Consider the following 12,587-nt stretch of genomic DNA (forward strand, 5'->3'; position numbering starts at 1 on the left):
TTCACATGTGTAACACTTTGCAGCACACATTCCTCAAGCTGGGAAAGTGTTAGCTCATTCTGCACAAGTTGTGCACTGTTCACGCGGAAAAGATTTTCAGCACTTTCCAAAAACTGAACAACAGCTGGTGAAGGCAAAGCAAGCCGTATCTTCTCTGTATAAGATTTAAGCTGAGTAAGTGTGTTGGCATCTTTGCATGTTACAGCTTTGCGACATTCAGAACAAGTAGACATATTTTTCTGGACATTATTTACAGCATAACCAGCAAGGTACTCAAAAGACTCTTGCTCAAGAGAACTTAATGCAAGAACGTCATCAGGAAAAGCAATGTTCGTAGGGTCGACATTCTGCTTTTGTCTTGCTGGCAGGCTGCTCAGACCTATTAGCGAGTACCCAGTGTCATGGTCATAGCTACCAGATTTGCTTGGCCTGAAGAACTGCGCCATTGTTGCTGCACGAATCGCACAGCGAAACTCGAGTGGCCTGGGGACTGGATTTTTAGACCGGAGGGTTGAAAACAGGTTTTCTAGCGCATCTTGCCCAAACCGACTTAGCAAAACGCAAACATAACCTTTCTTATTAAGATAATAATCCTGGAGCTCAAGGGCAACTGTAGTTACTAAAATAACGCCAGTCTGGACGGGCTTCCAGAACTGTTTTCCGACACCTATCTTAATTTTTGAGAACAAGCTCATGACATCCTTCATGAAAGAAATTGTCTCAACATACTTTGCGTCATCAAATTTGCTGATAGCCAGCTTGGTTGTTCTTGATGTCATTATCTTAAACCATTTAAAAACGGTTTCGAAAAACCAAGCTGTAGTCAAGGCATCTTCTGACAGGGCCTCTTTTTGAACTAGAAGGCGTAATGCAGCTGCTGTGTCATGATTAAACAGCGAGAATGCCAGTCCAACTTTCATTTTTTCATAATGACCGGGGTCAAGGCAAGAAGGTTTAAGGTGAGGCGCAATGTTGAGCTCAAGTTTAGAGTCGAGTTCGAGAAGCTTTTTCACATGGACAAGGCTTACTTCATTAGATGATAAGCCAAGTTTCCCGACTAGATCTTCAGGCAAAAATATTGACTGTCCTCGGGTAAGGTGATTACGAAGATTCTTGAGCAAATGGGCCACGTCTGCCATAAAGTAAAGCTGCCGACTGTTATCGCATGGATGGCAACAAGACACTTTGTTGTGGCAGTATCTTCCAACAACAATCCCAAATTCTTTCCAAAGTGCTTGATTGCCACCACCCATGTCGCAGACTACTGCATCTATTTTTATTCCAATGTCTTCACATTTTTTTTATAATGTCAATAACTACAACTTTCACGGTAGCACTGCAAAAGGAATTTGATGTAAAATGATATGCCACCGTTTGTTTCCAGCGGGTGGTCACTCCAGCGAGCATAAAAACCAGACCATGTGTAGCCATTGCATCCTCTGGGAGGGTCCCATCTGATAAGGGAATGGTTGGTTTCCCAATCACTCCTCCAGTTCCTTGGTCATAGGCGAGCCCCGATGCAAGTTGCATTTCATCCAATAACAGGACGGCGTGCCGCTCGTAGTCCTCCATGAGGTCCACCTGATAAATAGAAGATAGCATGTAAACTTGGTATGTCACATGATAATGAATGCTATACCAGCATTTAAAAAATAAACGTAAAAAAAACTCAGTAACTGAACGCAGTAGCCAGAGGAAACAGCAGCCACTGAATGTATTCCCTGTTTCCCCGAAAGACTTAACAGTGCTTGTAGTTAGTTTTCATACCACCTCAGAGCCTTATTGCTGAAGTAGGTAAGGTCAGCAAGGGAAAAACAAACACCTGCTATGCTAAGCATACTCACTTTGATGGAAAGAGACGGTAGGATTTCATGAAGTATGCCAGGTGAAAACTTGAAGTTTTCCAGGTGCCTCTGAAGCGTTCGTTCCGATGGCAGTGGCGTCCCAATCTCTTGAACGATGTTGTAACCCCTACGTCCGCATGTGAGCCTGATCTTCAGCCCCTTCTCTATAGTAGGCGTTGACCATGGCGTGCCACGCATCGTAGGCCTCTCCATGCATTGCAGCTGGTCAGTTCCTAAAAACTGATCAACCCGTCTCTTGAGGAGGTTCTTCTCTTGTACTGCAGCATTTTTCTGTCGCTGACAAACAGACAGTCTTCGTTTGTGGCTTTGCAGCTTATCCTCCAGTTCTGCAATTCTCTTGTGCAGAGCAGCCACGTTTGTTGTCGAAAGGACCTCGGCTGATGAGCTCCCTAGTTGAAACAAAGTCAAAAATTGAATCATAAGGCAAGAACAGTCACATCATGTCTTATTTGTTAAGCAATAGAAAGTGTTCATATTCAACTATGAAAATCTGCTTTGAATTCAAAAGAAAACCTCACCATCAACTTGGACTACAGATCCAGGCAGAAGCTTGTCGCTAGCAGATATAGGAGAGGTTTGGAGGCCTGGACATATTGCACATGTGTGGCTGGGTAATGAGGCAGCTGAGTATTCTGAGTGAGAAACACACCAAGAAAATAAGCTATAGAATGCTGTGCGAGAATAAACAAGTGTAATAAACATCTGCAGTTGCCAGAAGAAATGTATTCTCCGCTGAGCTTTTCCATTATAAGGACCTCAATCGTTGAGACCAACTGAAAGTTGCTCTGCAGTTAACTTTGAGGCTTTATTAGCTGTACTTGTGCACATATGACATTGGCTGATACTCAGCTGCTGACTCAAACCTAGGTCAGCCTAAGGCAACCAGAGTGTGTAATGCTCCTCTGACCCAACCCCTTACACAGGCACATAGGCAGGGGAGGGCTCAGCCCGCCCCCCTCCACCCTCGAAATTCGTCCAGTCGGCCATTAACGCAAGAGAATGGAGGCCCAAGTACAAGTAGCGGCGTGTGGATTTAAACAATAAAAAACAAACGATAGTCAAGGAACTCGCCAAGAACAGCTACCCAAGAACCTTTATTCGGAAAGCACTTTAATTCCAAAAGCACAGCACAACGAATGTTTGCGTTCTGCATCTTTTGTGTCATGAAAGCATATGCGTGTTTTGGTTCTTTGTTGTCCCAAATATGTGTTTTTTGGTTAAGAATTGCTGTCATAACATGGCTCACGTTTTTCTCGCAGGCCTGTTGTTGAGACAGAGAGTGAGAACTTGGGTAGAGAAAGCGTCCGACAATTTTTTTTTATTTGCCGCACATCTAAGTGGGCACCTGGATTCCTTTGCATTCTTTTTTTTTTGTCACTACTCTTTTCGTTATTGACTCTGTATGGCACTTCTAGGTGGAGATTATTTGGTTGGAAAGTATTATTCCTGGTGCACACGCACTAGCTTTATTCCAGTGTCAAAAACTTGCTTTCCATCTCGGATTAACTCGCTTCTTGTGCTGCATTCCACTTTGTTCGCGTTCTTTTCTAATAATTAAGCACCTTCTATATTTCCGCGTAACTTTTTTCCTTTTTTGCCGCGGAGAGAGTTTCTTTCGATCAAATAGGCATCCCCCCCCCCGAAAAAAAATCCTGGGTACGTGCCTGCCCTGACACATTCACAGGCGAGGATTGTGAAGAGCGAAAGCCATTTACGTAAGCAGGCATATCATGTGAGAAATGACTGATGTAGCTTGTGCTAGCTACAAGCCAGTTGTAAGCTATAATACCCGAAATTTACTATTGACAATACCTCTTGCATTAGAGGCACAAGTAAAATTTGCTGTGCGGACTGAATTGAATAACATGAAAATGCATGCCATATGCAACTGCAATGAGAATTAACCGCAAGAAATCCTCACCGTCAAATTGGGATGCGAATCCAGGAAACAGCTTGGGACTAGCAGATGTATGCGGAAGTTGTAAGGCTGGGCATACTGTAGATGTACGGCTGGGCAAGGAGGCTGCTGAGCATTCTGAGTGAAAAATGCAGCAAGAAAACACGCTGTAGAAGGTGGCATGACAGATGACCTGTGCAATAAACATTTTCAGTTGTATGAAGTATACTATCCCCCACTGACCTTCTGCTTTATGGACTCGCACATCTTTGACACAAACTGAAAGCTTCTTCGCAGTTAACCTTGAGGCTTAATTCAAAAATTACATTCTGGGGTTTTACGTGCAAAACCACAACTTGATTACGAGGCACATCGTAGTGAGGGACTCCGGATTAATTTTCACCACCTGCGGTTCTTTAATGTGCACCCAATGCATGGTAGCCCATGTGTTTTTGCAGTTGACCCCCTCAAAATGCGGCTGCTGCGGCCAGAATTTGATCCCACGTTCTTTGGCTTAGTAGCACAATGCCACCGTCACAACGGCTTTAATAGCTGCACTTGTGCATATATGAAATTGGCTCGTACTCAGCTGCTGTTTCAAACGCGAGTCAGCCTAAGGTGAACAATGTAACGCACTACCGACACAACCGTTGAGCCTTGACACGTGTGGATTTAATGAGAGTGAAAGCGACTTACGCAGGCAGGTATATCAGGTGAAATCTGACTGATGTGGCTTGTGCTAGCTAAAAGCTACTTGTACATCATAATAGCAGAGATTTACTGTTCCCAATACCTCTTACATTAGAGGCGCGAGATAAATTTGCAGTGCAGTTTGATGGCGTAATTGAATAACATGCAAATGCATGCCATAGGCAAGTGTAATGAGAATTAACAGAAAGAAATCCTCACCGTCAACTTGAGCTGTAGATTCAGGAAGGAGCTCATGGGTAGCAGATGTAAAAGGAGGTGGTATATCTGGGCATAATGTAAATGTTGATAATGAGAAGAGGCAGAGGAAATACCAAAACTATAAACCCCCCGAAGAAAGCATTTTGTAGCACAAAGTCCTTACCCTGCTGTGATCTCTGCAGCATAGGGCTAGTAGAGTCTACATCCGAGCAGCCTACAGACAAAAAACACACCATACCATAAAATTGCTGTGCACTGTAGCAATGCAACGCATAAATGAATGGCACCCGGCAAACACTCACAGGTAACATTATGTGTGTCCTCCTGGAATGGAGACTTTGTTGCGCAAGAGGGCACAGTGCCTGCATCATGACAGAGAAACAGTCATGCGAGGAAATAAAAATGTAAGTCACCAGGGAGAACACAAAACATAATGAACAAGGATTGATGGATAGCCTCAGTTTACTAGCCAAGGTTTTGACAACGGGTCGTGTTTTTTTTTTTTAAATTCAGCGCTACTTTTTATGACGAGGACACATTATATCTTCGCCATAAAAAAATAGTGCTGAATAACCGTATTAAGAAAGAATAATGCATCACCAACTGTTTTGTTAAGCAGACTTTGTATTTCTCTGGGCAGGACGAAGACAAGTATTCTTGTCGAAATGAAATGAGGCCCCGATCGATTGTTATTCATTTTCTTTCGTGTTGTCAAGAATCTCATATTCCTGCCTTCTCTCTTCTGAAGTTACCAGAGATCCTCACCATCAATGCAGTCCACAGCTGCGAGCAGGAGCTCAAGGCCACTCGGTGCCAAAGATGCCTCTGTGCCTGCGCATAACATTACTGTTAGACACGAAAGCACGAGAAGAAAAAAAAAGGCAAGGACGAAAAGCCCCTATGTGTTTGCTTTATGAATGAAAATCACCTTGCTCTGAGCGCGGTGGCAAGCTGTCAGCAGAGCCAGCTTCCAAAGAGTTCATGAAAAAAAAGAACATTCACCATCAATGGGCTTTGCATCGTACCAAGTGCAACATGGTGATTGGCATCACACAGTAATTACTGACTCACCAACAACACCATTTCTCTCTTGTGATGGTGAAAAATGTGTGCTGCAAGATGTCACACCAGAACCTGCATGATGGGGGAGATTAAATCTATATTTAATTTGATACACCCACAGCTTCATATATACCCAACTCACACATTGTACGTATTTTATGCTGGAAATTAAAATCCATAAAACTGGTGAGAGGATGTACTGTTGTTCATTCGAAATTATCATAATCCGCCCCAAAGAATGCTACAACCTCAAACCTCTTCGTTTTTGAGGATGTCGCCATTCCGACACGGTAATGTCCTTGAAGTGCACGGTGTATTCTTACGTTTGGCAGGCGGCTTCCTCGGCTTCAGCTGCTTCCGATGAACGAAGAGCGATGGAACGGCTTGACGCTTCAATTTTTTTGTGCCACAGCTCTGCAGAATCACCGGCTCAAATTGATCATCCGTGAAGTGATCCTGCGCAAACGTGAAATCAGAAAACAAGGTCACCGTAAAACCTCGCTCCTTCAAGTATAAGGCGTAACACAACATTCCCGGCAAAAGTTATTATCGCCGGGAAGTGTTGTATACGGTGTTCCTTTTTTTAGCTCGCCGCCAGCACAGGTACTTATCTCTTGTTCTGCTACATATCGCCGGGAAGTCTTGTATACCGTTTTCCTTTTTCAGCTCGCCGTCAGCACAGGTCATTATCTCTTGTTCTGCTACGCGATACACGACTAGAATACTGAGCACACTTTTCACGCGCAGCACTTTCTACCATTTTCGAGATAGTTATCGGTCCTCGAGATCTAGGACGATAGCGACAAGTTTTAGCGACAAGAACATTGCTCTTCGCCGACCACCGAGTTTTTGCTAAAGGCGCAAAGTCGCCCTAGCTAAATAGCCCTAATCGTCTTTCCGCAGATAAGCGCCCATTTTTCCCTACGTACCGTCACCGCTTCGTAACATACTGCGATACACTCAAAACGTGCCGTTCGCATACATTCAGGCCACACAAACACAACGCCATGGATGGTATAACCGAGTCAACAAAAACCACGTGCGTTTGAGGACAAGATGAAATCCGGCCACGAAAGTTGCAAATGCAGCGCGAACATGCAGCGCGAACAGTGCGGCACTTAGGAGGGAGAAAAACTAACGAAGCCTCACACAGCAAGTGGCAGCATGTGAGATTAGGGATCATTGAAGAATCGCTCGCTTACCTCACACAGCCGGGACCATTGTGTTGGGTTGAAATCAGCGCGGCTGATTCTTTGAAGCCAGACCTTCCTCTGCGCCGCGTCTCGCTTCGCTGATGGAATCCGGAAGAGTCGCTTGCCGTCTGTTTCGCGTGTTCTGCACCCGAATGCCGAGCAAGACGGCATCGCGAACACTACGCCTTAAAACCGCAAAGGAGACGCGATGCGTGGTGCCTCCATACACGGCTCGCAATGGTCTGGCACCGCGATGGTGGCGGGAGCAAAATACAAGCAAGAAAGAAAAACGCGAGAGAGCACGTGACAGCATTCGGCCAATCGGAGGGCCGAGCGCCGAGAGAACGGGCAGGAGAGGAGGAAAGCGGCAATCTTCAACAGATGTCGCTACTTTTTTTTATCGAGGGGCTTTACAAGGGTGTTCGTTCCCGATGCGTGCTCTCTTTCTCTCTCGTTCCCGATGCGCTCTCTCTCTCATCCGTAGCTAGGGGCGCTGCGGTGCACAAGGGCGTTCATTCCCGACGCGCTCTCTCTCTCTCTATCTCTCTCGTCCGTACCTAGGGGTGCTGCGGTGCACAAAGGCGTTCGTTCCCGACGGGCGTTCTCTCTCTCTCTCTCTCATACGTAGCTAGGGGCGCTGCGGTGCACAAAGGCGTTCATTCCCGACGCGCGCTCTCTTTCTCTCTCGTTCCCGACGCGCGCTCTCTCTCTCTCTTTCTCATACGTAGCTAGGGGCGCTGCGGTGCACAAAGGCGTTCATTCCCGACGCGCGCTCTCTTTCTCTCTCGTTCCCGACGGGCGTTCTCTCTCTCTCTCTCTCATACGTAGCTAGGGGCGCTGCGGTGCACAAGGGCGTTCATTCCCGACGCGCGCTCTCTTTCTCTCTCTTCCGTAGCTCTGGTTTATCCGAATGATCCCCCGGTGCTTCACCCACTCAAGATCATTCACGTCGTGGATATGCGGTGATTTTTCCCTCGTCTATGGCCGCTCACCTAGTTTCGTTCTGGACGTATCGTTCTTCACGGCTCCTGTGTCCTCAGCAACGCACTTCTCAGAACAATTTTTGTCTCGCCTCGAAGACTGCCGTCATCGAGCCCGCATTAACACCGACATTGCTTAGAATGTTCGGAAGCATCGCTACGACTCGACTCACCCTGTTGTCACTTTTCCCCCTGGAGACGAAGTTATGCTATGGAATCCTGTGCGCGTTCCCGGTTTATGCGAAAAATTCGCCAGTCGTTTTATTGGACCCTACATGGACATTGAGCAGACATTTCCGGTTAATTACCGCGTCCCGCCCCTTAGAATTTCTTCTGGACCCTACATGGACATTCAGCAGACATCTCCGGTTAATTACCGCGTCTCACCCCTTAGAATTTCTTCTGGACCCTACATGGACATTGAGCAGACATCTCCGGTTAATTACCGCGTCTCACCCCTTAGAATTTCTTCCAACCCTCGTTGCCGTGGTACAGAAATTGTGCATGTATCGCGCTTAAAACCGCACACTCACCGCTTTTCTTCATAATACCGCACGACGAAGTGGCCGCGTCCACCGCGGGAGGGAATTAGTGTGAGCACGACCATGATTGACTCTGCTTCATCTCTACACATCATCACTTGTACAAATTCCTCATCTGTATTTATCATCATCAGCCACACAGCTTGTTCATCTTCGTCGTAACTCGAGCTCGGATGGAATAAACGGTTCCTTATAAAAGAAAAATTCATGCAAGAACTTCTCTGGGCGTTATCTAAGTATCCTAATAATTGTATCATTTGCAACGCTTCCACGCAGTCCCAAGTCATTTATCAATGCTATGAAACTTGATCCGACCAATATAAACCCTTATCAACACTTATCGGTGGTTATCAACGTTATCAGTCTAGATACGACCATTATGGACCTTTATCGGTTGTTATCAACCTTACAAGGTTCGATCCGAGCCTTACCAACCATTATCGATTGGTATAGACCTTATCGCGATCTGTCCAATTATTATCAACTATTATCTATCTTTATCAACCTTACTGAGCATTATTCGAGGGTCCGACTCCCATCGAGAGATAGAGAAACAACTTTATTGAAATAAAGATCGTGCTTGGTTACTGTGGGTGGAGCCCTTCTTCCAGGGCCCCATTGGCTATTGCGGTGCGCCGGGCCTGGTCGAGGGTCGCCAATTGGCTTCCCAAGTCCAGATTGGAGACTCGCGCCTCCCACGACCAATTGCTAAGTGTGTCGTTAAGTAGCGGCGAGACGGCTTCTGCCGGACTCCCAACGAAGGGCGTGGGTTCGAGTGGCTTATTTAACTGCACCCAAGTAACCGCCTTAATTAACTTCGCCTGAATTAAAATCAAACGTCAAGGGTTCAACCCCACTAAAGGTCGTGGGTTCGAGTGCCTAAATTAATTTTATCTTAATTGAACTTGCCTTACAAACTTCCTCTTAATTAACTCTGCCTTCACGTCATCAACTGCCTCACTTGGCTCACTTGGCTCCCACCGATGCTTTAGCAGACCGCGCCACAAATGTACTTTGTATGTGGCGCCTAAATGACTTCGCCTTAATTAACACCGAAGGTCATAGGTTCGACTCCCACCAAAGGTCGAGGGTCAGTAGCCATTTCATTTCATGGAGTGTTCACGCCAACGCCGCCAACGTCGACTTTTCTACCTTATGAGCCACATAATGCTTTGGCGTCAATAAGTTTACTCCCCAACGGCGGCGATCCATTGCTGCCGTCACTCCCGCAGAAGAGGCCTCCCGAGGAATGAGTAGAACCCTGTCGTAAGCGACATATCTAGGTGTTTGTGCACTCAGCCACGCAACAATTGTACTTCGATATGGCTTGAAGCTTCGGCCATCACACACTTGCGATGGGTGTAGCTTATTTCACTCCGAAAACGTGAATCAAATAGAGAAGCACGAGCTGCAACGCAGGAATCTATGCTGGACGGCTGTGTCTTTCCAGAGCGCACTTCACAAGGCCGACACCAGTGGCGCATTTGTAGGCGTGCTCCACGCGTATTGGCGATGGATGCTAGGAGGGTCTCCTTTGGATCGGCGTGGTGGGTTGCGCCACCAAGCTATTGTTAATATATTGTCAAATCTCCCATCTATCTTCACAAAAAAGAAAACGAAGAATTTTCCTCACCAAACCTATGGACCCCTATTGACAACTTCGTTTTTATACGCCTCCGTTGTTTGTCGTTTCTATACTTTTCTTCCACCAATATTCCAATCGCCTCTTAGTAATCTGTACAGCGGACACATTTACTTACCCCCTGCTCTCGTAGAATCCAAGCGCTTCAAGGAGGCCAGTGGTGCCTAAATCGACCGTTGGACGGATATCTTCACATTCTAATAAAGCGTACTCCATCGTTACCACATCTTTACCTAAGCAAGCACGTCCTTCTTCTTCCCTGTTGTATCTCTCTTTATAAGTGCGTGTTCTAAGGCATCCTTATCTCGCTTCGAAAAGTAAAGATCGTCCCTTTGAGTTATCATTGTTTTTTTCCTGATTTCGCTTTTACAGCGGAGCTATTAAAGGCTCACTAGGTTGTTCTCGTTGTCGTACGCAGCATCGCCGAGCTGGGAGAGAGTGAAGTTTACGCTCGTGCTCGACACGTGCTCGTGCCACTGCTCCCACGTTCCTTGTCGTCGTCTGCTTCCACAGCTGGCTGCGTTTCCGCTAATCATTCCAGCGTAGAATTTCACTTCTCTTCTGTCGTCGTAATGGGGAGAGGCCGCGTTTACGGGGGTATGAGCCATTGCATAAGGAGGTGTGAGCCATTCATGAGCATTTGACAGCGTGTCAGAACACGTTTGAGCAACGCCGCCGTGAACGCGCATGGGAACAGGCTCGTCGTCAGCGTGCTGATTCTAGCGTGAGGGCTTCCGAAGCCCAGGTGAAACGTCAGCGAACTACCGCGGACCCCGAGTTACGGGAGCACGATGTTGAGGCCCAACTGCAGTGTCGTGTTGCCGTCCAGCAACGCGTCAATGGTGGTGCACGCCTCGGCAATGCTAGCGCCAACTTTCTCAAAGGGAACGTTCATGATACGCCCATTGAGGAACGTTCGGTTGGGTGATGCCCACCGATGATACGCCCATTCTCATCGTGGGGGGGGGGGGGGCAATATTCACCACAGCAGACCCACCATAGTCATAGCTTCGCTGGCGATGGATCTTTATTGTAGTGCAATGGCTCTGAATTTTCTCCTCTTACGTATTCACTTATTGCTGACGTTACTACTTAAGAGGAGAAAATTCAGAGCCGTTGCACTACTGTGAAGATTCAGCAACAATGGAGACGAATTACAACAAATGATCGACGACCCTAATCGAGAAAGTGGGAGAGTGGGGTTGAAGAATAATAAGCAGAAGGGAAGGAAGTAAAGAGTGGAGAAGGAAAGGCAGGGAGGTTAACCAGTTCAGCACAACCGGTTTGCTACCCTACACATGGGAGCGGGATGAGGGGGAATGAAAGATGGGGAGGAGAGAGAGAGAGAGAGCACACAGCACACACATCGTCAGTCACAGTCCGTCACTCTTGCGTGGTACCTGACATCACTGTCACAGCCGCTTGTCCAAGCCCGTTGCCTTTAAAAACCGAAGCAGTCCCTTCGTCGCCTTCAGCTGCGATGTCTTCTGTCGACGACATGTGAAAATCACTTCAGCTGACATTGGTCTGTTGTCAAGGTGCGCTAGAACGGACACCAGGGACTGTCTCTGAACATTATATTCAGGACAGTCGCATAGAATGTGTTCCAGCGTCTCCTCGCAAAGACAGGCATCGCAAAGAGCGTTGTCGGCCATTCCAATCAGAAATGAATAAGATTTAGTGAATGCCACCCCTAGCCATAGGCGATAAAGCATAGTGGCCTCTCTTCGGCGGAGTCCAGATGGCATACAGAGATGCATCAAAGAGGGCAGGAGAAACAATAATGTTCAATAGCCTGGCAAGGTACCAAAAATTCATGATGCCAGCCAGCCTCTAGAGTCTGTAAATGAGCACGTTTATCTCGGCCAATTACTCAAGGGGGACCCTGATCATGAGAAAGAAATTTACATAAGAATAAAATTGGGTTGGAGTGCATGGGCAGGCACTATCAAATCCTGACTGGGAACTTACCACTGCTCTTCAAAAGAAAAGTCTACAATCATTGCACTCTACCGATGCTAACATATGCGGCATAAAATTGAAGGTTAACAAAGAAGCTCGAGAACGAGTTAAGGGCCTCACAAAGAGCGATGGAACGAAAAATGTTGGGCCTAACATTAAGAGATGAAGAGAGCGGTGTGGATCAGAGAGCAAACGGGGATAGCCGATATTCTAGTTGACATTAAGAGAGAAAAAATGGAGCTGCGCAGGCGATATAATGCGTACGATGGATAACCGGTGGACCATTAGAGTTACAGAATGGATACCAAGAGAAGGGAAGTGCAGTCGAGGACGGCAGAAAACCAGGTGGGGTGATGAAGTTTGGAAATTTGGAGGCGCAAGTTGGAACCAGCTAGCGCAAGACAGGGCAATTGGAGATCACAGGGAGAGGCCTTCGTACTGCAGTGGACATAAATATAGGCTGATGATGATGATGATGATTATGATAAATGATGATGAAGGAGTAGTCACTTATAGCAGGTTTATTTTCCGTAGC

The 12,587-nt window shown here is 46.6% G+C and overlaps 1 protein-coding gene across 1 annotated transcript; it reads right to left on the minus strand.

The window, feature by feature from the left end:
• Window positions 1–1,288: 1,288 nt before the first annotated feature.
• LOC119464745 (transposable element P transposase) lies at window positions 1,289–7,095 on the minus strand. The gene is made up of 12 exons (XM_037725704.2): window positions 6,936–7,095; window positions 6,057–6,189; window positions 5,743–5,805; window positions 5,600–5,638; window positions 5,437–5,502; window positions 4,974–5,033; window positions 4,835–4,885; window positions 4,672–4,737; window positions 3,787–3,900; window positions 2,384–2,497; window positions 1,845–2,254; window positions 1,289–1,581 (listed from the first exon to the last, which is right to left on the minus strand). Exons 7-12 carry the CDS (start codon window positions 4,854–4,856, stop codon window positions 1,291–1,293), a joined length of 1,017 nt encoding a protein of 338 aa, XP_037581632.2. The 5' UTR covers window positions 4,857–4,885; window positions 4,974–5,033; window positions 5,437–5,502; window positions 5,600–5,638; window positions 5,743–5,805; window positions 6,057–6,189; window positions 6,936–7,095; the 3' UTR covers window positions 1,289–1,290.
• Between the last annotated feature and the right edge of the window lie 5,492 nt (window positions 7,096–12,587).

Source organism: Dermacentor silvarum, chromosome 9 (genome assembly GCF_013339745.2).
Source record: "Dermacentor silvarum isolate Dsil-2018 chromosome 9, BIME_Dsil_1.4, whole genome shotgun sequence".
Lineage (NCBI taxonomy): Eukaryota > Metazoa > Arthropoda > Arachnida > Ixodida > Ixodidae > Dermacentor > Dermacentor silvarum.